This window comes from Melospiza georgiana, chromosome 1, assembly GCF_028018845.1.
Source record: "Melospiza georgiana isolate bMelGeo1 chromosome 1, bMelGeo1.pri, whole genome shotgun sequence".
Lineage (NCBI taxonomy): Eukaryota > Metazoa > Chordata > Aves > Passeriformes > Passerellidae > Melospiza > Melospiza georgiana.
In genome coordinates, this window is record NC_080430.1 from 141,491,425 (window position 1) to 141,515,166 (window position 23,742).

The following is a 23,742-nucleotide window of genomic DNA, read 5'->3' on the forward strand; positions in this document are numbered from 1 at the left end:
TTGCTTGGTTTAATCAGACCATGAGATATTCAGCCAGGTCACTCTGAGGCCGTGAGCCTGCATTTATTCTGTTCTTGTGATGGATTAATTGTTTCCAGCTGTATTTCCTATATCATTGCCATGTAATCCTATTTATAGAAATTTTGTGTAATCTACACTAGCCAAGCAAAAGATGGTCCACATCATAGCTGATGTGAATACTTTTAAAATGTGGTGGCTTTAAATACTTGTTCTTTTGAAATCACTGAGGCTTGGCCAATTCAATATAGTGGAAAGTAAATTTATGGGGCAAATTCACAATCATTAAATTAATTCTTAAAATTGAAAGGTTTTTTGTTTGTTTGTTTGCTTGCTTTTAATGGAAGACAAGAAGGAAATATTGGTAAATAATTTGTACATTAATATTAAGCATAGTGTGTTCTTACTCTATTTCCAGATGTGCACATTATACAAACTCTTTCAAGGAACCTTACCTTTTAATTTTTACCTTGAACTTGTGAACAATAGTTCTTCCTTGGAATAATGCAAAGAGATCTATTGTGCCTTCCAGAGAAAACTGAGTAAACTTAACGGTAATAAACATCACCAGCTCTAAAAGTGGTCAAATTATGTTAAAATATAGTTATAAATGAGGAAAAGAATATGATAATAATAAACCAACCCAAGTTACACCTGAAAGCACACACTTTGCATAATCTTAAAATATTAATTTCAATTCTGATGCAAACTGACAAAAATTGAAGTATAAAGACATTTGAAGGCTACAAGGAGTTACAGAATCTATTTACCCATCAGTGGGCTCCTCAAGACCTGTCTTGTTTGAGTCACAAAACTCCAACTAGCTGCAGCCACAGGATGGTGCTCATGGGCTTTGGATACTACATTACAAATCTGGGAGGAGGGGAAAAAAAAGGAGAAGGAGAGGGAACCAGACTCTCCTCTTGGCAGGCTCTTCCTTGTCCTACCCTGAAATACCTGAGCCAGCAAGCAATTGTGGATTGCATTGATTTACCTCTCTAGATTTACTGAATCTTCAGGAGCACTGCAAATAGACTGATCCATCAAGGGAAGTCACTAAATGTGTTTCTTTTGGACTTCATAAAAGCTTTGATACTGTCTCTCACCGAATCCTTCTGGATTGTCCAGCACACAGCTGGATAACTGAGTTATGTGATAGCTAAGCTACTGCCTCACAGGTGAGGCAAAAGGAGTTGTAGTGAATGGGGTGACATCAGACTGGTGACTGTCACTAGTGGTGTCCCATGGGGTTCCATTCTTGACCCAGTTCTCTTCAACATCTTCATTAATGCCCTGGATGCAGGACTCAAGGGAGTACTAAATAAGTTTGCTGAAGACGCTGAATTGGGAGGAGCTGTCAACTCCCTAGAGGGCAGAGAGGCCCTGCAGAGATCTCCACAAATTAAAGGGTTGGGCAATCACCAACTGTGAAGTTTAACAAGGGTAAGTGCCAGATTCTGTGCCTGGGATGGGGCTGTGTGTACAGACTGGGGAATGAGAAGCTGGAGAGCAGAGCTGTGGAAAAGGACCTGGGGGTCCTGGTCAATGGCAAGTTGAACATGAGCCAGCAGTGCCCTGGCAGCCTCAGGCACAGCATCACCAGCTGGGCAAGGGAGGGGATTGTCCTGCTCTGCTCTGGGGCAGCCTCACCTCGAATGCTGGGGCAGTTTTGGGTGCCACAACGTAAAAAAGACATTAAGCCATTAGAGTGTAATAAAAGAGGGCCATGAGGATGATGAAGGGTCTGGAAGGGAAGGCATATGAGGAACAGCTGAGGTCACTTGGTTTGTTCTGTCTGGAGAAAAGGAGATTGGGGGGGGGGGAACCTCACTGCAGTTACAATTTCCTTACAATTGTGAAGATCAGTGCAAAGTCATGATGTTTTCACTCTTGTGACTAGTGACGGGGCCCAAGGGAATGGCCTGGAGTTGAGTTAGGAGAGGTTTAAGTTGGATATCAGGACAAGGTTTTTTTACCTTTTAGGGTGGTTGGGCACTGGAACAGGCTCCCCAAGGAAGTCGTCACAGCACTAAGTCTGATGGAATTCAAGAAGCATTTGGACAATGCTCTTGGGCACATGGTGTGAGTCTTGAGGAGTCTTGCAAAGGGCCAGGAGATGGACTTGATGATCCTGATGGCCCCCTTCCAACTCAGCATAATCTATAATTCTATGAACAGTTTCTTGTTCTTCTGGCTATTACTGTTTAGCTAAATACATAAATTTAATACTTTTTAGCTAAATACATAATTTAGAGATGGAAAGAGGTACAAACTGTACCGTATTTAACATCAATAACCTGAACACCTTTTTCTTTCAGAGGAATTTTTTTCTTGCAAGCTGCTCTTCTTGACTGGTAGGTGTGTTGGCTGTTGCACACAGGTGGCAGTGAAGTAGAATAACTGCAGGTAACAAAATCTAGGAATCTCATAGATGCATTTTAGATCTAGGAATGCTTTTGAACCTTTGCTATAGAAAATAATTAAACTTAAAGAGTTCCTTTAAAGCTCAAACACTTCTGCAGTTTAACTGGAAAGACATCCATGCACTATGAATTTGGACAAGAATCTGCAGGACTGGGAATCCTCCTCAGCAACAGAAGGTCTTGCTTTGCACTTAGTCACAGTCATCTCCCTGTGACTCACTGCCTTCCCCTTCCCTAGAAGGGGCCCCTACTTACATTAAGAAAGTATGCACATCTCTGTATCACCTGTGACTGATTCTTAACTTCTTCAGTGATTTCATTTGTAATTTTATACAGATGACCAGGCATGTTGTAATGAATATTTTCATTCACCTCTTAAATTCTCAGGACTTACAGACTTTGTGAATAGTAGCTTCGATTGTAAATTCAGTAGGATATACCGCAGGGCAACTCATATTTCTATGGAAGTACAGAATATAGATTCTGCAATTCCACATACTATTGCAGTGTGTATCCATATGGCAAAAAATGTAGGTATGTACTACAACACTTTTAATCAAGGTTTATACTAAGCCAGAAAAGTGTTGGAACACTTTTATATAAATATTTCCCCAATGAATCACTAATCCACACATCTCAATAGCTGGCGTGGGGAACACTTGCATTCCAAGCCGTACTGCAAAGGAGGCAGCTTCGAAATAATTTATAAACTAAGTGAATAAGGAACTTTGGAGAGAGGAAAATGAGTTAACAGATAGAAAACCCAGAATACCGAGGGCACTGGCAAGCCCAGCACCTGCCCGTGGAACGCTGCCCGCACTCCCCGTTCCTGCCTCCCGCACACCTGGCCGCGCCCCCGCCGCGGGGATCGGGATGGGGCTCGGGGGCGGAGGGTGGGATCTCAGGCATCGCCTGTGCCTCTTCCCTCCCCCCTTCTTTCCACCTTCTGCTTTATAATTGCCCGCCTCCTTTCTCTCCCCTTTCGCCTTATCAGATGCGGAGCGGCCAGCGGGGAGGGAAGCGGCTCTCCCGCAGCCGGCTCAGCGCCCGCAGCCACGCGTGAAAACGAGCGGCCGCTCCCCGCCGGCCGCTCCCCGGCTGATGCCCGCACAGGTCGGTGTGCGCTGCGCTTCGTCCTCCTCCACGGCAGGGGCCAGGCGGGCGGGGGGGTACAGGCAGGACCGCAGAGCTTCCCATCAACCTGCCAGGACACCTCCGGGGCGGCAGGACGGGAGCGCCGGAGGGAGGATGGGCGAGGGAGGAGGAGATGGAGAAATGGAAGGTGGCGAGCTCAGGCTCGGACGGGAAAACCCCTTTAGGAAACCACTTTAGGAAACCCCCTGCAAAGGCCTTACTTTGATAGCTGATAGTAATTAAAACCCCATCAGTCTCACTGTTGCTGTGGCGGAGACCCTGGCTGCAGCCCGGGTCCCGCCGCCGCTGCCTCCTCCCTGGCTCCCTCCCTCCCTCCCTCCCTCGCTCCGCGCCGCGCGGTGTCGCGGCAGTCGCTCCGCCCCGGCCCCGCACGGCGCTTTCTGCGCGGAGCTGCCCGGGCTGGCGAGCGCGTCTCCGCCTGGTCCCCGCTCGCTGCCGGCAGCCCCTGGCGCTCACGGGCTCCGTTCCCCGCCTCAGCTCGGCGGAGGCAGCGAGCTCCCCGCGGTCCCTCCCTTAGCCCGGGGCGGGGGCTCTCGCTTTCACACGGGGGGGTGCTGCTGGTGGGGAGCCCCCGGAGAGGAGTCGGGAGTCAGGAGCGGAGCCTGTGAGCCGCGGCCCCCGGGCCCCACGCTGCGGGGCTGTGGAGAGGCGAGCGGGAGAGCGCGGTCCCGGTGCCCTCCGCCGCCTCCCTCTGCGGGGCCGGGGCTGGTCGAGCTCCGGCTTGGCCCAGCGGGACGTCGGACGTGAGCGCTGCTCCGCAACGAGACACCGAGACAGGGCAAACCCCGAGTGACCTGCCCGTCCTGGGGGCTGCGCTCAGCCTCCTCCCCTGGGCTGGGTGCGCGGAGCCGGGGCAGGGCCCAGCACGAAGGTGTGTGCCGCGTTTGTCCCCCTGCTCTAGAGGGTACGTCCTTCCCTCAGGAGAAGGTGCCCTGTGGCCATGTCCGTGCCAGGAATCCTGGAGCCCAGCTGGGAGAGATGCTCCGAGGAGCGGGGCTCACCTCATGGCAGGGTTCTTGGCTTGCTTGGTGTCAGTCCTAGCGCTAGTCTGGCAGATAACTCATTTACCACATACTTACTAAAAGGTGAAATACATAAAGAGCAGAAGGAATACGATATTTGTTTTTAGTACCACACAATGTCAGCCACAAGGTGGCTGCAGACGTGGGTTTCCTTTCCTGGTTAAGTGAACCCTGACGTTCGGATCATTGCGGAGATGAACTTGTGTGTAGTTGATCCAGCACCAGTTATGTCTATTCCAATAAATCTCATTTCTCTGGCTTTTCTATTAAAGCAGCAGTAGACAATGTTTCTAACACAGGATTATCGGTCAGTTAGTATTTATAGCTCTTGCTTTGGAGGAAGGTTTATATTAAATGTAGCAGATGGGGAATTCAGCCACCACTGTGAGTGAATATTTTAATGTCTGGGTTATTATGGGAGGCAATCCACACATCATCAGTGGTAACTGCCTGGAAGAATAAGTTGCTTTGAGAGTCTGTGTTTACTTGATCCAGATTGTATTCCTGAGTGAGAGGCATCAGTACACAACATGAGATACACAGAGATGGATTTCAGCCTGTTTTGAGATACTCTTGGGTCTTCCTATTGCCTGTCATTAGGCAGCTGTCTGCTGACTCTGGTCCTTGGGTGTTTGACACTTTGGTTCGTGTAGTAGGAAACCTGGGAACTTTGCACAGGTTTCTGAATTCTGTCTGGAGGATGGGTCTAAGAACTCTGCAAGTTCTTGGTGCACATCTTTGATGTGGGTTCTAGGTATTTTCCTCTATCTTGAGAGATTTATAATATGAGAGATGGATTCAAAATATATGTTTAAGTAATGTGAAATTTGTTGATAGTATGGTCAAAACTGATAACCTCCTTTGGAGATGGAATTTACAATGTATATATTTCTAGAAGTTGTATCAAGCATTCATGACTGGTATTGTGACAGTAGACATACCAACTATAGGACTATAGTTTGTCCTACTGGTACAGCTATAGCAGGTTGCAAATGCTCAGAGAGAGAAGAGGATGTAGGTCTTATCCTCTTCTGTTTAATAATGATTGAGGTATTTCAGTCTGGTTTTATATTAGATAGTGGATGAACCACTTGCCATGTGCCTTCAAGACAAGGAAAACATGTAAGGCAAATACAATGATGGTATGTCAGGACTATTCAAGAACATGACAGAGGAGGTAAATGTGAGAAACCTACAAAACAGAAATACATAAACCAAAATTTACCCAGGTAAACCTTCAAATTCTCTTTGCTGCCTGCAATAAATCTACTATTAATTATCTTAATTTGTTTATCCTGTAGAATTTTAACAGGTGAGGACAGCAAAAAATTGTCTTCTTGGCCCAGAAAATTGACTAAAACTAGTGCAGTAAAGTTGAGTGAAAGAGAAATCTTTATAAGTATGGTGCTAGGCTGTATCTTGAGATTGGCGCTGTTTTTAAGGTAACTTCTGTGGTCAGGTGAATTGCTCATTCTGAAACTTGCTCTTTGGAACCAGAATTGTTTCCTGTAACCCAGCTAGTTCACCTAGGACTACCTTTAGTGTTCATATACTACTGCATTCTAAAGTGTTGATTTCTCCTAACTGGTCAAGTTAGTGTAAATGGTTTTGACCATGACTGTAGGTGCAGACACTACAACAGAAAGCACAGGATAAGCTGAATAAAGTAGAAAAAGGAAAATGGGCAATGGGAAGAGGATGTGAGTTCCTTCAGAACAAAGTTATGCCTTTTAAAAAAAGCTTCAGAGTTCTTTGCCACAGATACCTTGATAAGGTTCTTACAAAACTGGATTGTGTAGAAGTACATGTTGTACTTTGTTATTATCTATAGCTTACTCTATTTCCAATGCTCGTGTCTGATCAGCGAAGAATTTACAGTTCCTTTTTATGTGGGCCAAGTTTTCAAAACTGTTGCGTAGCCCAAGTGGGGTTCTTTGTCCCTTTCAGGTAAAATGTGCTTTGGTCATAAAACTGCTGCCAGGAAAATTTATCTCCACTGATGTCTGTGGTAAATTCCTTGTTGTTTGTTTGTTTTGTTTGCTTGTTTTAATCAAATCCAGATTTTCCCCACAATTTTCATTAAAGTGGATGGCTTTTCTTTTCCTGTTTAGTAAGTCTTTTTGTTCCATGTGTTTTCAGACCTGCTGATACTGTGTGTATTGAGGGGAGGAAGATGCTGTGTCCATACAAGATACAGAGCTGTTTTCTCTTGGCTTTCTTAGCTGTCACACCTTTTTTCATCAGTGATGTCCAGGGTCAAGGTGAGTCACAAACAAGAAGATGGAGTTTTTCACTCTGATGTGCAGAAATAGACTTTTTATTCCAAATGCAAGTGTTACTTCCTGCTTAATAGAATGTGAATCCAATAATAATGAAATGAAGCAAGAATTTTGCTGCTGAGCTCAGGGAGCAGGTGGGAGTAGAATTACATCTTCATGTGTGCTCTTTGAACCTAGTATCTCAAATAGCATAAATATTTGTGCAAAATCATGTGTCTCAAAATTATACACGTTTTTACTCCTATTTACATGAAAGTACTTATCAGAAATTGCTCTTATTGTCATCTATGTAATCAAGCAAGTTTGAAGGATCAGCTGTGATGTAAAGCTTGCATGGAATATGCATGTTTTTTATCTTGTATGGAATATGTATGTTTTGGAACAGTAGCTGTTGTAGTGCTTATATCATTCCATATTGCACAGATCTGTTAAATGTCACAGACTACTTCTGCAGTTTTTAAAATGCAAATCTCCTTTGTGAATATTAAAGGATACTGCTGGGATTGTTACATACTTGTTGGATTGTATTGACAGTGACTTGACTGCTAGAGAAAATGTATCCTATTGCTTGGGGAAGGAGGGAGGAAGAATACCAATGAGTTTTTATGATTTCTAAAGAAAGGCATTTCTCTCAACTTTAGTTTTATGTAATCCCTTTGATATGAGATTGCATGGGCATAACCCAGGAGCATAATTGGATCCTGGGGTCTTTTAAAGCGATTTGTGTAATGTATTATTCATGAGGACATTTGGAAACTATTGGCAACGTGAGGCTTTCAAAATCCTGACAATGCAGCTAGTAGTGTTGTCCAGTCTGCGTGGCACTCGAGTGCTGGGGAAGGATGCACTCTTGGATGTTTGGAAATCTGTGAGCATTTTACAAGCCTCTCCCAGAACTGAGGGACACGTGTAAGCTGTAATGTATGATGTCGGCGATGCGAGGTGAATCAAGAAATGTATGTTCCCAATGTTCAGTGCATCATTCTGGTCAGAAATTAGTTCCAGAATGTTTGTGACTTAATGAGCCAATAAAGCAAAGCATATGGTTAGTCTTTTCTCTGTATTTCAGTCCTAATACATATGGTTAAGATTTGCAAAACAGGTCTGGGGTTTGAGGTCCACCTCCAGAAAGTTTTGCAAAATTCCTTGGTCTTGGAAAACTATATTCTTCTCCACTTTTTAAAACCTTTGCTTCCACCAGTTATAGTCGGAGAGTGTTCTCCCTTTAATACCAATACAATGAAATGAAGGTCAGGGGTTTTTTTTCCACAGTATTCACCCTAGCAGAAGCTAGAGTTGGTGTACTTGGAATAAAGAACAATACTTCCCTTGTTCTTAGACTCTTTCAGCAAGCATCAGCTATGGAATGCTGTCAGCAGTGTGATATTAAGCTAAGTGGACCATTGCCTTAGCCCAACACGACTGTTATTCTTTTGAGTTAGGTGATATGAAGTCTCTATTCCATGTTTCCAGAAAAAAATCTCTTGGTATACTAAAAGTAATAAGGTGTTTCTCAAATTCTTTTTGTCAAGTTTGCCACCTCTTGAAGTAAGCTCTTCATGCAGCTGGCAAACTATTTACAATTTTATACCATTTGTTTATCTGTTTTGATCAACTGTACACTCTGCCAACAAGTAGGAAGAGCTGGCATTTGCTCCAGCTTGTGTTTCCTTCCTTTGGCAAAGATGCTCAGGTAAAGGTGTGTAATGTGACTTCTTGGAAAGGAGAATATGTTTGAGACTGAAGCCAACGTGCCTGAAGCTACAAATTATCCCTTCAGAGGAGCTATGTGGTTGTATCTCACTGTGTCACATAGCACTGTTTGGTTTTGACTCAACAACAATTATTTTTTCAACTCTGCTGTTTCTTCCCCATTCAATTTAGTGTATAAATAACACATTTTGTCTACTTATGTTCTTATATAGTACCTGATTAGTGCTGGGCAAGAAAACCAGTTGAGAATTTTTCATTTATCCATAAAGTAACTAGTTTGAGTGTTTTTCTCTATTTAAAGATGGATTTTCTTTGTGTAGCAATAATTTTCATGTGTTACTACTGTAATTGCTAAGTATCTGCAGTGCATATTACCTTATTCAATTCTTATGACAACAGTAAATAGAAAGCCACAATATTTAGTTAGTATCCAAACTTAGACTATTGGATGTTTTGGAGAATTGTCCATAAGCAATTTATTGTATTTTTCCTTTCCAGTAAGAGTTGAAAACATTCCTTCCCTAGTTGTCTGAAAGAGTTATGTGTTTGGAGTGCTAATTTACCTGGTGGCATAAACCAAAACCTTGAACTTGTCAGTTTTCTTTTGGGTGACTGCTCTAATGTTGCTGACAGCCATTCTCTTTTGCATTCCTGTAAAACCACTTAATGAGATCTAGCTACTGATTTTTTATCAGTTAACTGACTCAGCTTGGATTGATTTTTTTTCCCTTTCTGCAAGAAGTGAGATTTTGTTCCACAGACAATAAAGACTCAAAGAAATAAAGATATCCTCTTCAGGTTGGTGAATGAGTAGTAATTCCCATCAATATTTTGTTGTCTGTTTGAGTGCTAGATTTTTAACTTCCTTAGCTATATGTACTTTTCTATGCCAGAACATTAGTCTTTGCACAACTAAGACACAGTTGATTATCTGCCTACTGAATAATTATTTTCTTTCTTATGGGTTATTGCTGTGTGGGAATGTTCCTTCCACTGCACTGCTGCCTTTAATACAAAAACAACCCAGTGAAAATTGACCAGTTATGTAAAGACTATTCTGGCACCCCTTTTCTAGTCTTTCACATTGTAACTCTGTAGTATACAGAAAAAATGGTGATTGTGTCCTTCTTTGCTTGTAAGGTCTGTGATTGTTTTTTATGGGCTCGTACATTTACCTGTTTTGGTGATGGCTAATAGCAGTTAGGCCGGAACTATGCTTCTTTGTTAGAAGATGCTTTCATAAATAGCCAAGCTGAAAGCAGGATGGAAAGAAATTATGGGAAAGGAAGATGGCAGACAAAGTGAGCTCTGAAATTCTAAGACATGATTGGGTTTTTTTGGTCAATCTTTGATGTTACTTTGTTGCTCTCTGCTCTGCTTCTTAATCCCCATATGAATTTACCACTTAATCCCAGTAAAATCTGCAGCATTTTCACGCTTGCATGCAGCCATTATTTAAAATTTTATTTTCTATTCCTGAGGCAAAATAATAAAAGGAATTGTATTTTTGCAAACTTCTAGGTATGATTTGTCACTCATGTTCATTCAGCCCCAATTTATTGTGATTTATGTATAGCTTAAAGACACAATGAATCTTGAGAATGAATTAAACACTGTAATCCATAATTACAGTCTGCTTGGCTTTGAAAACTTTTTGCCATAGTCTCTGTCATGTTTTTACAATTATAGCATGCTGAATGTTCTTGCAGAAACCTGCCTAGCAAAACATTTTGCATTATCGGGGCCAAATTTTCAAAGAACTGATGCTGTATTTGCAGTGATTCCTGCACACAATCTTGCTCGCAGCCTCTTTCTTTCTAAACTTCAGGGAGGTGACAGGCAGAACTGAAGATGAGGTCTGACAAGATTGAGCCCAGCAACTAAGGAAATGCTTGGGTTGGGTGTGAGCCCAGTGCTGCCAATCAGAGCAGCTTTGAGTGTGGGGAGCTCATGTGCTCCTTGCTGTTTCTGTCCCCTTGCTTCTCTTCTTGAGCTTGTTCTCTGAGGTCTTTAAGAATGCACAGGTGTTGATAAGCTCTTCTTGGTACTTATGCACTTTTCTGTTCTGGTGTCAAGTGCCTCAAGGAGGAGAACTGCGCAACCTGCCCTTGGTCTGACAAAACTGCCACTTAGGGAATGAGAGACTGGATGCAAGGGAATGTATCCCTTGCATTGAACCTCCAAATTCTTACTTCTAAGATCCAAAATGTATTTAATAGTGGATGACCTGGAAAAAAATGCACCCCCGAATCTCAAAAAACTACAGCATGCCTTTTTCCTTCTTTCTTCCCCCAAGCTCCTGGAAAAAGTAGCATGTAGGAAAAAGTTATTGGTTCAGGACAGGTCTTTGGCTGCTACTGGTGCCAGAGCTGCATTGGCTGTAGCAGGTCAAATGGAGAGGCCAGAAATTGTTGGCCAGCACATTCTGCCTGTTGACTCAGACACTCCATGTGCTGTAATCCCTAAATCTCAGACATATCATGATACTGTTGGTTTATTTTATCTAAAGGACCAACAAACTGTGGGCGTGAGCCTAGTCAATTAAGAGCAATTTAGCCCTGGGGAAAAGAAATTGCCACTTGCCTGCTTCAGATTAATTTCCCTGATTTCTTAGACTTACTAACAGAAACTTTAAGATGTAGTGGCAAAGGCACCAAGGGTTTGGAAAATGATGGAGACTGTTCAGGGCACTGTGGAGACAATGGGAAGAGGAGGAATAAGGTTGGAGGTGTTAAAGGTTTTGCAGCCCTTCTGTCATTCAGCCTGTAAGTAGCTTCCCTGGCTGCCTTTCCCTGTAGATCAGTTTGTTTTCTGTGAGCCAAATTCTATTTGACTGTATGAAGATTTCCCATTGTTGACAGCCAGGCTGCCCTGCCAGGTGCTCTGCTGCAGCTCTTCAGTGAAAACGGGATGTGCCTCCCCAAAGCAGAGTGGAAAGGTTTTGTAGAGTGTGGTCCAGCATCAGTGGAGTTTGGCTGAGCAGTGGGATGTAAACCTGTGAAAAACTCATTTATGTGCAGAGACACAAAGTTGCTAATAGTATGGCAACAACATGGGGCAGTTTCTCCATTTGTTCTTATGTGCGTTGCTTCATTGATATTTGCCTCTTTTTCAGTCATTTCATGCTTTTCTTCATTTCACCTGCTGCTTCACTTTGAATCCTGGGTGACATCACAATATAAATAGAAGCCAAATTTTACTTACCATCCAGATTTCCCCTAAGTCTTGACTGGCCTGTGCATGCCTGCTAGTCTTGATGAGACTGAAGCAGTGTTTGCAGCTGCAAAGCTTTGTGCTGCTTTAGCCAGGTTTGCAAATTGAGCAGCTGATGTTCCCTTTGCCTTGTGCACACCTGTCTTTTCTCTTGGTTATTCTCTCCTCACAAGGATTTGAAAATTTGGCCCTGGGTGACATTAAATGTGGGGAAATGCCCACAATAATTAGAGGTAAAGGAGTGTAGGTTATGCATATTGTCAGTGTAAGCAAGAGAGCAATTTTAATTCCCATATATTAACAAAGAGCATTTTTATTACCAGCTTTGCCTGCTAAACTAGTGTCTTAACATCTAACACTTTTTGTCTTTCTGTCCACTGCTGTTAGGTTGTTTAGTTTGTTTTGTAAAGACATAAAAGGTCTGTCTGAGGGAAGTAGTACACTTGGGGATGTCATTTTACAAACTAATAAACTGATGTATGTGACATTTTAAATAACTTGCATCCTTTACCATTAAAATTTTGTGTTGTCTTCCTATATGTGTTTATTTTTGTTTAAAATTGGTTAGTCTTTATTTGAATTTAAAATGTTGTTTTCTTTCCAAATTTGCAGTGTCCCCACCAACACGACTAAGATATAATGTAGTGGGTCCTGACAGTGTACAGATCTCTTGGAAAGCCCCCAAAGGGCAATTCACTGGATATAAACTTCTTGTCACTCCAAGTTCAGGTAAAAGTCTCTATGTTCTCTTTTGAGGTGAAAAAACTGTGTTCTCAAAGCATAAAAGGTTTTCAGAGTTTAGTGTCATCCTTCACAGTGAAGAAATTGTGAGCAAGCTTTGGGTAATGGAGTACTGGCTGGTCAACAGAAGAGAGATTGATTTCACTAGAGGGTGGTCAGGCACAGAAAATGGGAATCAAGTGCTTGAGGTAGCAGAGGTGGGTCAATGCTAGTTATGCTTCATGTGTAGTCTTTGGGAATTGTCATTGATCATCTGTCTCTACCTTTCTTCCAGTGGGGTGTAAGGAATTCTAGGAATTGTTCAGTGGAAAGTATTGGAATCCTAATTTAGTCAGCCTTCAAGGTGGATCTCCTTGTCCTTTATCCCTTAGTGAGCTGTCAGGAAAAGAACTAAGAAAACAAGTAATCTTTAAAAGTTTTTTGAATGAAGACTTGGAAAGGCAGATACCAAGTGGCTGTATAGAGCTATAAAGGTCCTACATCTGTACATTTAAAATTAAATTTAGAACAGAAACTGTTTTAAAATATGGTTAAAATACATCTTTTTATATATATTGGCATGCAATCTTAATATGTAAATGGACATATAAATATTTATATTTACCTGTTCAATAACAAGTATTTATTTGTTCAATATTTGTATTTATACATGACAATTTCCTAGCACAAAGAAAGTTGGCAAAGCAAGTATTCAGAGATGATGTGGGTATGGCAGGGTCCGAACTGGCAACCAATCACAGAGGGAAAGCCTGTTGGTATGATGTTACCAAACTTGGCAGATTTTGTAAATTGTTTCTCTTTTTCTTAATGATTTTGCTGGACACCATGGCTGTTTCATTAGGCCTAGATATAAATGCTGATCTTAAGAGCGTTTGTGTTTAAGAAAACTGGTTAGACTGCCTATTTTGTTGCTTTTCTGGGATGTTCTCTGGCCTGGCTGTATGGATAGTCCAAAACTAGGTAAAGTGGGAATGCTTAAGTCATGGTAGAGCTTGAGGTATTTTTAAGTCATTACATTTGCTGTACTATAAGGAAAGCAAACAAAGTTATGTATTTGTTGGTTTTTGTCTTTTCTCCTATAGGTGGAAAAACAAATCAATTAATTCTTCAAAATACTGCAACCAAAGCAATTATTCAAGGTCTCATTCCAGATCAAAATTATGCCCTTCAGATCATTGCATTCAGTGAAGACAAGGAGAGTAAGCCAGCACAAGGCCAGTTCAGAAGTAAGTGTCTCTCTATGGCTGACATACAGAATGTATCAGATATTTAATGCAACTTCTGAAATGGTAACAAGTCTTACACAAAGGGGAATGATGGAAAAACAGGTTTTTTTGTGGTGGAAGGAAAATCAAATCCTTGTATTTTAACTGGTGTAAGAATAGGTGGAGGCATGAATTAATTGCATTGCATGTTCTTGCATTGGGGTCTTTGTTTCCATTGGATTGGCATCCCTTTCTTCCTTGTTTCATTAGGAAATTAGCTGGTATTTCATGGAAAGAATCTTCAATGAGTAGAAATAAAGTGCTATATTCTGATACTTTAAAAATTTCCTTTTTATTAAAACAGTGTTATAGCTGTTCCAACTAGCTAATAGATGCTAGTTCAGTAGTATGAAAGGCTGATTTCTTAATCGTCTTCACCTGTCAAATATGTTTACAAACTTAATTTTTTATATGATCAAGACATGCTTTTACTATCTATATCATAGTGGTATATACACATCCTATCTGATTTATCTTGATCTTCATGTTAAATGTTTTAAATATGCTTAGTGGAGATTTGGTTAATAATGTGGCCGTGCAGTATAGTTGAAAGCCTAATGAATTCTCTGATGCTACATTTTCCTCACTGTCTTTGCCAAGCTACCTTTCTCTTAAAACCAGCACAAGATAAAATATGCTGAGTACTTGATGTGGCATGTATCCAAGTCCTTTTAGCTTTTCACCACTACAACTGTGTATTTACTACCTTAAGCTCTGTCCTGGTTAGGAAACCCACAAAACCACAGATTACTTTAGCATTAAAAAGAAGCCTACAGAAGGCAACAGCAAATTCTATAATATTAGGTGTAGCTGTTTTTGAAATGGCATTTAGGAAAAGTAGAGCTGGCAACACGATTTAGGGATATGGGGATTATGTTCTATTTAGTATACTCTCTTTCCTGCACTTAAGGCTGGAGTTTCATTTAAAAGCATGATGCCTTTCATGAGTAAAGAATGCAGAAACAGCATATATACAAATCCTTTTTTTGCTCTCCTGTGTTATAGGGTTTTTTTAACCTTGCAGTCTGACATGTGGCCACTAATTCTTGAGATGAAAAAAGGTCAAATATATAAAGAGTTTTGAGAATACTCTGGCTTAGTGCATTGGAAGTATGGTTTTAATGCTCTGGAGTTGTAACTGATGTACTAAGAATTCTCAAACTTACAATAAAATTTTATTGTAAAAGAGTATTTCTCTTTATATAGCGAGGGATGCATTCTTATTCTAATACATAGTGTTTAATGAACTAAGATCATGTACTAGATAAAATCTTTGTCTGTGTAAATGTTGGAGTAAAACTGCTGTCTTGACTCTTCCTGTGTGGTTGGAATTATGACAGTTCCCAAGTCCAGAAATCTGTCAGGATGTGACCAACTTGCCTCCTTTGGACATTTTCAGACTTTTGTACCATTTCCTCTGGAGACTTGCCCCTCAATAGCTCTAGCATTAGAGGAGGCCAGCTAGTTGGCTTTGCTCTTGGGCTTTTTTCAAAGGAATGCTCCCAGAAGGATAAGCAGCAGCATCCTTTTTGGCCGATATTATTCTGGTATTTCACCTCTCGTTTTAATCAGTCTTGTTCAGTTAAGGATTAAACACAGACTTCTGACTAAGACCTGGTGCTGTTGTGGCATTCTGTAACTCAGCTAATAACCAAGATCTGCCTTGGTAAAAGCTGGCTCCTCAGCAAACTTGTGAACTTGAATTTGCTCCTAAATCAGTTACACAATTGTTTGCTAAAGGCAGAGGTGATACACAGTCACGCATGTTATCTTAGGAAGGAGAGGAGTCAAAGTTTCAGTTTTTTTTTTCTCACCTCTGTTAGGAGTGTGAGCACTGTAGGTTCTGGAAAGGGTTGTCATACTGAGAAAATCACATTCAGATGTTTGTCAGCTCGTTGTCTTCCTTAGAACTTAGACTTGTGATTATATTTTGGATTAGAACTTGGAACACTCCTGGTTGATTCAGATATTCCACGTACTATTGGGTAGATTATTGAAGTCCGTTTGACTTTGGTTCCACTAATGTGCAACAGAATATTTGCACTGTCTCTCTTACACCGTCAAGAGACAGATAACCTCCTTTCATGCCCTTACAGTGTTTTTTTGAAAGATGTAGCACAGAGAGACTTTGGTCCTGGCTGAGGATCAGTGCCTGCTTGGATGAATGTCAGTCATAATCCAATTTTACATAAACTAAGAAGTGTAATTGGAGTAGAATTTTATTTTTCTGTGGAAGATATTCTCAGCTTCGTTGTTTTAAGCTTTTCCTGGCTGTTGCAGACAGCTGGAGTGTGGATACCAATGAGCATTCCAAGAAAATTCTGGAAGGGTTTTTTCTTCCCAATATGTGACTTTAGCAGTGACTTTGTCAGAACCTTTCAGACCATTAGTAGAGCACTACTGGCTACTAATGTAATGTTAGGAATTGCTAATCAAATGGAGTTCTCCTTGGCTGTTGTGAGAGAGTGGAGATATAGTAAGGGATGTATCCCACCCACTTGTGGAATGGGAAACTGTCAATGCCTCAGCTCTGGAGCAGCCTTGCACTCCTGGAAGTATTTGGTGCCTTGACTACAGATTTGGGCATGTGATCTAAGCTGATTCTGTAAAGAGGACAGTGTAACAGCTGGCTTGTGTGCTTTTGTGTTGACTGACTTGGAGGGAAACTTTGCAATGCTGGACTTTCCCCAGCTAGCTTTGCCAATTTGCTGGACTATATTTCCAGTGTGGGATCTTGTCTGCATGGGCTTAGGTGCTGATGTCACTATTTGGAATCTTGTGTGTGAAGAGAGTCAGTTTTGAGAGCTTTAATGATGATAGAATGGGGGAAGAGCCATGAAAATAATAAATGCAAAGGGAGGGAGGGAAAACACAGAAACAGTAACTCATTACCTAAACATATCTTCAGATGCTCTGTGCACCTACTTTACCAGGAAGAAGAAAATTACATGCTTCTAACTGCCTTGTTTTTGATTAATTGATTTTCCCCCTTACTTTACAGTTAAAGACATAGAAAGAAGAAAAGACACAAGTAAATCCAAGGTGAAGGATCCAGAAAAAACAAATGCGAGTAAACCAGCTCCGGAAGGTCAGATCATAACACATATGACTTATGTGATATTCTGAATATAATCAGCTTCTTTATTTAACTTGGCCACTGTAGAGATTTTCTGTAAGTCATTACTTTAAATGTGGCTCCCAGGGTTAAATTAAATAGAGGGGGAAAAAACAGTATTTTCAGAAATATTGGAGAGTTGCTGCAGGGGTATTGGTTTTATTTCTGTGTTTTGCTTCTCTTTTTTATAAAGTCCTAAATGTCATCATGAATAGATAAAAAATATTAAATAATTTTAGATAATATTAAAAGCTGCTTTTAGATAATATTAAAAGCTGCACCACCGGGTGCACTTTGAGTAGTAGAAGAATCATGCAGGTGTGTGTGCACCTAATAACAACTTATTGTCTTGGCTGTCAGACAGACTGGCAGTATTAATTCCCACCAAATTAATAATATTGTGTAATTAGTCACATAATAACTTGATAAGTCTGTCCTTGTGTAGGTTGTATATATGAAAACATTTGAAACATTTTGAAGGAGGGGAAAAAAATGGAGTTAATTTTGTCCTGTTGCAAGGAGTCGGTCTTCTGGTGAAATGTGATACTGTTTGCCATGAGAAGTTTGTCTAGTTTGGATGAAAATCTATTTCAAGCCTAATATGCATCTCTATTTCCTGTTATTTTAAAATTCAAATAGCATCTTCTTTATGAAGTAACCCCAACAATAATTATTCCCTTCAGTGGTTATTTATGGTATATAGAACAAGAAGAGCTTGGTATGACCTTAAATAGTCTCTCTGTGAATAAACTGGACCGTTTCAAGGACCCCATTTTCCCCTTCCATATAAATCTGTCTCCAGTAATGAAAGTGTCAAAGACCTCACCCAAAGCTCCTTGAAGCCCACGCAAATTTTTCTTTTGTGGGTTTTTATTCCTACCACATTTTTATGTCATGTTGTATTTATTAACACTATGCAAGTTTGTTTCCATACAGCATTTCTCAAACCAAAGCACCCTTGAATTCCATTGGGTGCATTGGAAGAATGTTAGCTAGTGTGTGCCACACTAAAGAGACAGTTGTACCTGCTAGTGCATGACAGGGTAGTGGATGGGTGATTTTCCTATGTCATGTCTGGAGGTAGACTGAGCTGGAAGAAATTACAGAACTGAGAGGGAAAATGTGATTTGCTTTCTTAATGAGGGACAATTGATAAAAGTTGAAGGAGGGAAAACTGGGTCTGTACTTGGAAAATGTTGATTAAATACAGACAGAGGAAAGTGTCTGCCAGACTGCGGGAGAGCATTTATGCTTTTTCATGGAGTAAGGGCAAAACTGCAATTGGCGAGAGGAGCTTGGGTCTGCAGTCTCTCCCTTTTTAGGATTCATGTTTACTTTTGAAGTCTTTAGTTTAGTCACCTTCCTCATCCCTACACCACTTTTTACTCATCTGAATTTCTTCAGTTGTATCAGGGCAATTTGTAAATGGACAAAGTACATCTGCATCCAGCACTTCTGGAAAGATATTGCCTTATACTTACTGTAACAGGTTTTACTAGAAAACTGGGGTGCACATTTAAAACTAAAGTAAAATTTAGAAACTTCTTGATCAGCAAACCTGATCATAAAGAAAAAAATATTATGCTAATTTTTATGAATTCTTGAATTTGTTTAGCCCTATTTCCAACTCAGCTATATATTGTTGTATACAGTAACAGAACTTTTTCCTCTAGTCTAACTATTGCATATTTCTCTGCTTTGCACAGTATAATGATTATTCAAAGTGATGAAGATTACAACTGAATGGCAATAGGAGTGGGGTGAGATTCCAAGTGAAAACATTGGGCAAAAATAACAGCATCAGCAAAAAATGTGTAGCTGGGGTAGAAGTGAATTCAGAATGGATATACAGAAAGGAATGGTATCAAAACTTTCCTAGTTTAATATATAAAGACTGTTCCACCTCAAATTGAAATAGAATCAAAGAAATAAGGAAAAGTCGGAAAGAAATGGATTAAATAAATAAGTGCAAAATTTTACAGCAAACCCATGAATAATAACTTGATCCTCTGCTGATGTTTGACAGGAAATTATTTGAGTACAACCAAATTAATTCAGGCCAGCAGTTAATTGGTTTCATAACCATTTACTGTATGGCTAAATTTGATGGATTTAATAGCAACCCTGATACATTCTGTGTCTGTATTTTTATCTTTGGTCAAGTTGGCTACACCTTGGGAGTTAACACTACAGAAGAAATTATTAGAATCATAAAATCATTAAGGTTGGGAAAAATGTGCATCATTGATTTTGACCTAGTACCACCATGTCCACAAAAACATCTCATGAAGTGCCATCCATTCAGTTGTTGAACGCTTCCATGGATGGTGATGGCACCAATTCCCTGGGCAGCCTGTTCTGATGTTTATCCTCTCTCAACATAAAATTTTTCATAATATCCAATCTGAATCTCCCCTGGATTAACCTGAGGCCACTTCTCTTTGTCCTGTCACTGTTACGTGGCAGAAGAGGCCGATCCCCACCTGGCTGCAGCCTCCTTTCAGGGAGTTGGAGAGAGTGACAAAAGTCTCCCCTGGGCTTCCTTTTCTCCAGGCTAAACACCCCCAGCTCCCTCAGCTGCTCCTCATCAGACTTGCACTCCAAACCCTTCCTCAGCTCCATTGCCCTTCTCTGGACACACTCCAGCCCCTCAATGTCCTTCTCGTAGTGAGAGGCCCAGAACTGGACACAGCATTTGAGGGATGTCCTCATCATTCCCAAGTACAGGGACAATGTACTTGGAGACAATGCCAGCCCTGGTCCTGCTGATCACACTGTTTCTGATCCAGGCCAGGATGCCATTGGCTTTCCTGGCCACCTGAGCCCACCCTGGCTCCTGTTCAGTCACTGCTGACCAGGCCCCCCAGGTCCTTTCCCAAGGGCAGCTTTCCAGCCACAGTTCCCCAGCCTGCAGTGCTGCTTGGGGTTGTTTTTGACCCAAGTGCAGGTCCCAGCCCTTGGCCTTGTTGAACGTCACACCACTGGCCTTGGGCCACAGGCTGGATCTAGATCCTACCCTCTCCTACCCTCCAGCAGATGGAGAGTCATGCCCGGCTTGGTGATGTCTGTGACCTTATTGAAAGTGTTATTAATCTGTTTGTATAACCTTTTAAAAATCTTTTATGCTGACAGCTAGGTTGAGTTAGATATAATAATATCTTACCTGAGAACAAGAGCGATCTTTGCCTATAACACAAATTGAAAACAACCATTGTCCGGGCTACTATTGTCAGTGGTTGTGGCTTCTGTTCTTCTCTTGAGTGAAGGAGGAGCACAATTCCCCAGTTAATAGTGCCAAGTTTTGATATAAAGAGGTGCCTTCTGTGAACATCTGCACCTCTTGTTACAGAATGATGCTTACTGGCATTAGTAAACCAGAAAATCTAAAATAATTGTTCAGGGGCAGAACTAATAAAGCACATCAATGTACTTGTCAGTGAGTATGAAAAAAGATTAAGAACTCTTTCAATGTTACAAGCTCTGGTTTGTGCATTTTGATAAGTCATGTATCCTGCTGATTTTCCTGAAAGGCACTACATAATTGTATGAACTTGTTGTTGATAAATACTTAGCTAATTTACCTTCTTCAGGGTCACACAATAAACCCCAGAAATTTCTCTTTCCATTTCAATGGGACAAAGATTTCACTATAACCCTTCTACTCCTAGAAACCAGGTCTTGGCTATGAAATGCAACATATAAATAAATACCTGTACTCATGTTTCTAGGTAGTTCCAGAGCATTTCACTTTTATTTTCATGTGTGGCTGGGAGGACTGTTTATGTAGTACTGTCCATTATTTAATTACTAACTGTCTAAGACTCTAAGCAGTGCTGGGAGTTCTAAATGCCTTCTCCTGAACTCCAAAATTTACTTTCTTCTTCTGTCCTTAAATTAAATTGTTATTAGGATTTTCCTCTATCTTTATGAAAGTCTGTCAACAGCTTGTATGGCTTGCTAGTGAAGCAGCTTCAGCAACCTAGATTAAAATTTTCCATCTATTCTGTACTATTCATTCAAGTAGTTGGAAAAGATTCCCTCCTTTTCTGCTGTATTGTGCTCTTATCACAAGCAAAGCTCCAGTGTATATCCAGTAATGTCATGGTGCCAAATTAATTCAGGCTTAATGTCTAGCACTCCTCCATCAAATGTTCACATTATATTTGATTTACAGAAACTTTCTGTAATTCTTCTGCATGACCACTTTCAAGTTTTGAATCTCCTTTCTATATTTTTGAGAACCTGTCAGTTTTCAGCTTAGTGATTTATCACTGCTGTGCACACTCATATTAATAATGTCAGACGCCTTTTCTCTTTCTGTCTGTTGAGAAAAAGCTCACAGATGCAGCTTCTTTCAGCACGCACTGATATTTGAGTGCTTGTACCCTGGCTCCTCTCCAGCTCCCTCATGTACAATGCTCTTTTCTGTACAGTGACAGGGGTTAATACATTCTGTGCCTTCTCAGATGTTTTACAGTTTCTCAGAGAGCTTCTATGACTGATTCTCTAATCAAATCCCTTTGGGGAGGGGAGAATCAGTGCTTTGACTATATCCTCTGGCAAATATATGACTATATCTTTTTCTGCAGAATATTTCTCCATGTATCTGAACTGGGCTTAACTACCCATTTCAATATAAACAACAAAACACTGAGGCCAATTTTATCTGCATTCATGTTGATTTGATTGGGGATTTTTAGTTGAGAGGTGTGGTGCCTTAGTGTAGGCTAGCAGCCAAACTCCCACCTAGCTGCTTGCTCATTCCTCTCCCCCGCAGGATGGGAGAGAAAAAAGGAACAACAGGAATGAAAGAGTTCATAGGCTGAGATAAAGACAGAGAAACTGCTTACCAGTTACCATGGTAGGCAAACAGAGTCAAGTGGGGGAAGATTTACTTAATTTATTGCCAGTTAAAAAATTTGCTAATGTGGGTAGTGGGAAACAAAAGAGACAAACATTAAAACAACAGCTTTCCTTTCCATTTTCCCAGGCTCAGCTTGACCTCCTCCCAGACTCCTCTCCTCCTCCCTTGTTATCACTGCAAGTTACACTCAGTCCAATTCCCTACAGAGAGGAAGCAAGTGATGTAAAAGGGGTGTTGAGAGATTGTTATCAGGGTGTAGTGGTCTCCCTCTTCCATTCCTTTCTTCTCATACCTTTCTTCTCCATGTACGTCATCTGCAGGCTGCAGAGAATATCTGCTCTGCAGTGGAGCACGCTCTCCTCTGACCTTGGGCTTCTCTCTGCTGTTTCTCACCATTTCTAACTTTCCTTCACTCTTTGCCGGGCATTTTTGTTCCTTTCTTAAATATGTTTTCCCATAAGTGCCACTATGTGTCCCTGGACACTTGGCCTCCTTTCAGAGGCCTCCTGCAGCCTCCCGCCTGCCAAACCTGGCCACAAACACCCAATACCAAAGGTGCTCCATTAGTGCTTTACTAGAGTAAAGAATTTACACAGTCTTTAACCTGTCCTGTTTGGAATTTCCCTTATGCAGATCTCACACCAAGATGATTTAGATGCATAGAGCATGTATGGGTCAGATTTCTCTTCTGAATCAGGTGGTGCAGGATAAGCCTTACAGTCTGTAGACTTTGAAACAATGAGAAAGAAAACTCCCACAAAAGACTGTGACTTGTGTATCACAATGTTAATTACTTTCTCATTGTAAAGTGCATGTAATAGAGTCATACAGTAAGTATGACTGGTTAGGGAGGTCAGGGATCTTCAGTGCCCAGCACAGAATATGGAGGTTTGTTCAGCCTTCCAGAATCAAAATTGTGTTTTACCCCACAGTAAGCCCACTAGGGGCAGGAGTGGATTTTTCACCGATTTCTGTGAAAATCCAGTGATGTGGTGCTGAGTTAAAATATCTGGGGGAACTGCAGCTTTTTCAATCCCTGAAGTGCCTCTTTCTGATGGGAGTCACCTTTACCATATGCCAGGAGCAAAACTGGAACTGGAACATTAGCTGAGTTCTCTGGGCTGGTGGGGAGCCAACTGAAAGCTCTGAGAAAATGGGTGATGCCACCCAGTTCCCTGCCCAAATGAAAAACAGAGGAAGCTCTAGGAGAAATTGGTTGACAATAAAGGCTAGATCTGAGTTTCACATTGTGGAAGACTAGGACAAGCAGGTGGAAATTTAGGACAGAGAATTTATAACTAATCTATTGTCAATGAATAGACATGGACAACGTGGCAATGGAAAATTTAAGTAGTGAGTGAGTGAAAAACAGCATAGAAATCATAGTGGGCTTTAGAGATAGAAAAGCAGAAGCTCTGTAAAATGAGCTGTGTAATGCCATGCCTTGGCATTAGGTGCATATGTCAGGTTACATTATTTGTATGTAAGTAATATAATCTAAACTAATGTTAAAAACAGCAGCTAGTGACTTCATGTGCCTTGATCAATAGTCCTGCACTGAATATTAATTTAAATTAAAAAGTATTTGAGGAAGAGATAAAAATTACCTGTCAAGAGAAACAAAGGTTTGCTTTGAAAGAATTTAACATTATTAATGATCTTTAATGAAGCTAACCTCGTTTCTGATATTATTATGATTATGATTATTTGCACAGATATATACATATATAAGTTATAAATACAATGAAGAATAGCTGCTCATTTAGCTACCTCTGACACATGCTGTTTCCACTTTCCTCTTTTTTTGTTTTTTTCTTCACTACTCAGTGATGCATGGAGAAGAGATTTTAGTTCTATTGTACTACATTTTGAGGCTTTAGTACTTTCAGGGTTTAGTATCATAAAGTGTTCCGGAAAGCCTGAAGCCATCTGTC

General features: G+C 40.9%; 1 protein-coding gene across 1 annotated transcript in view; it reads left to right on the forward strand.

Annotated features, from left to right (window-relative positions):
* The first annotated feature begins 3,452 nt into the window (after nucleotides 1-3,452).
* The window catches only part of COL14A1 (collagen type XIV alpha 1 chain), a 114,439-nt gene continuing 94,149 nt past the window's right edge, over nucleotides 3,453-23,742 (forward strand). Inside the window, exons 1-5 of the mRNA XM_058018790.1 lie at nucleotides 3,453-3,554; nucleotides 6,758-6,879; nucleotides 12,436-12,552; nucleotides 13,647-13,790; nucleotides 16,831-16,917. Of these exons, the coding sequence (XP_057874773.1) occupies nucleotides 6,792-6,879; nucleotides 12,436-12,552; nucleotides 13,647-13,790; nucleotides 16,831-16,917 (436 nt within the window). The 5' untranslated portion in view covers nucleotides 3,453-3,554; nucleotides 6,758-6,791. The remainder of the gene's footprint in view (nucleotides 3,555-6,757; nucleotides 6,880-12,435; nucleotides 12,553-13,646; nucleotides 13,791-16,830; nucleotides 16,918-23,742) is intronic.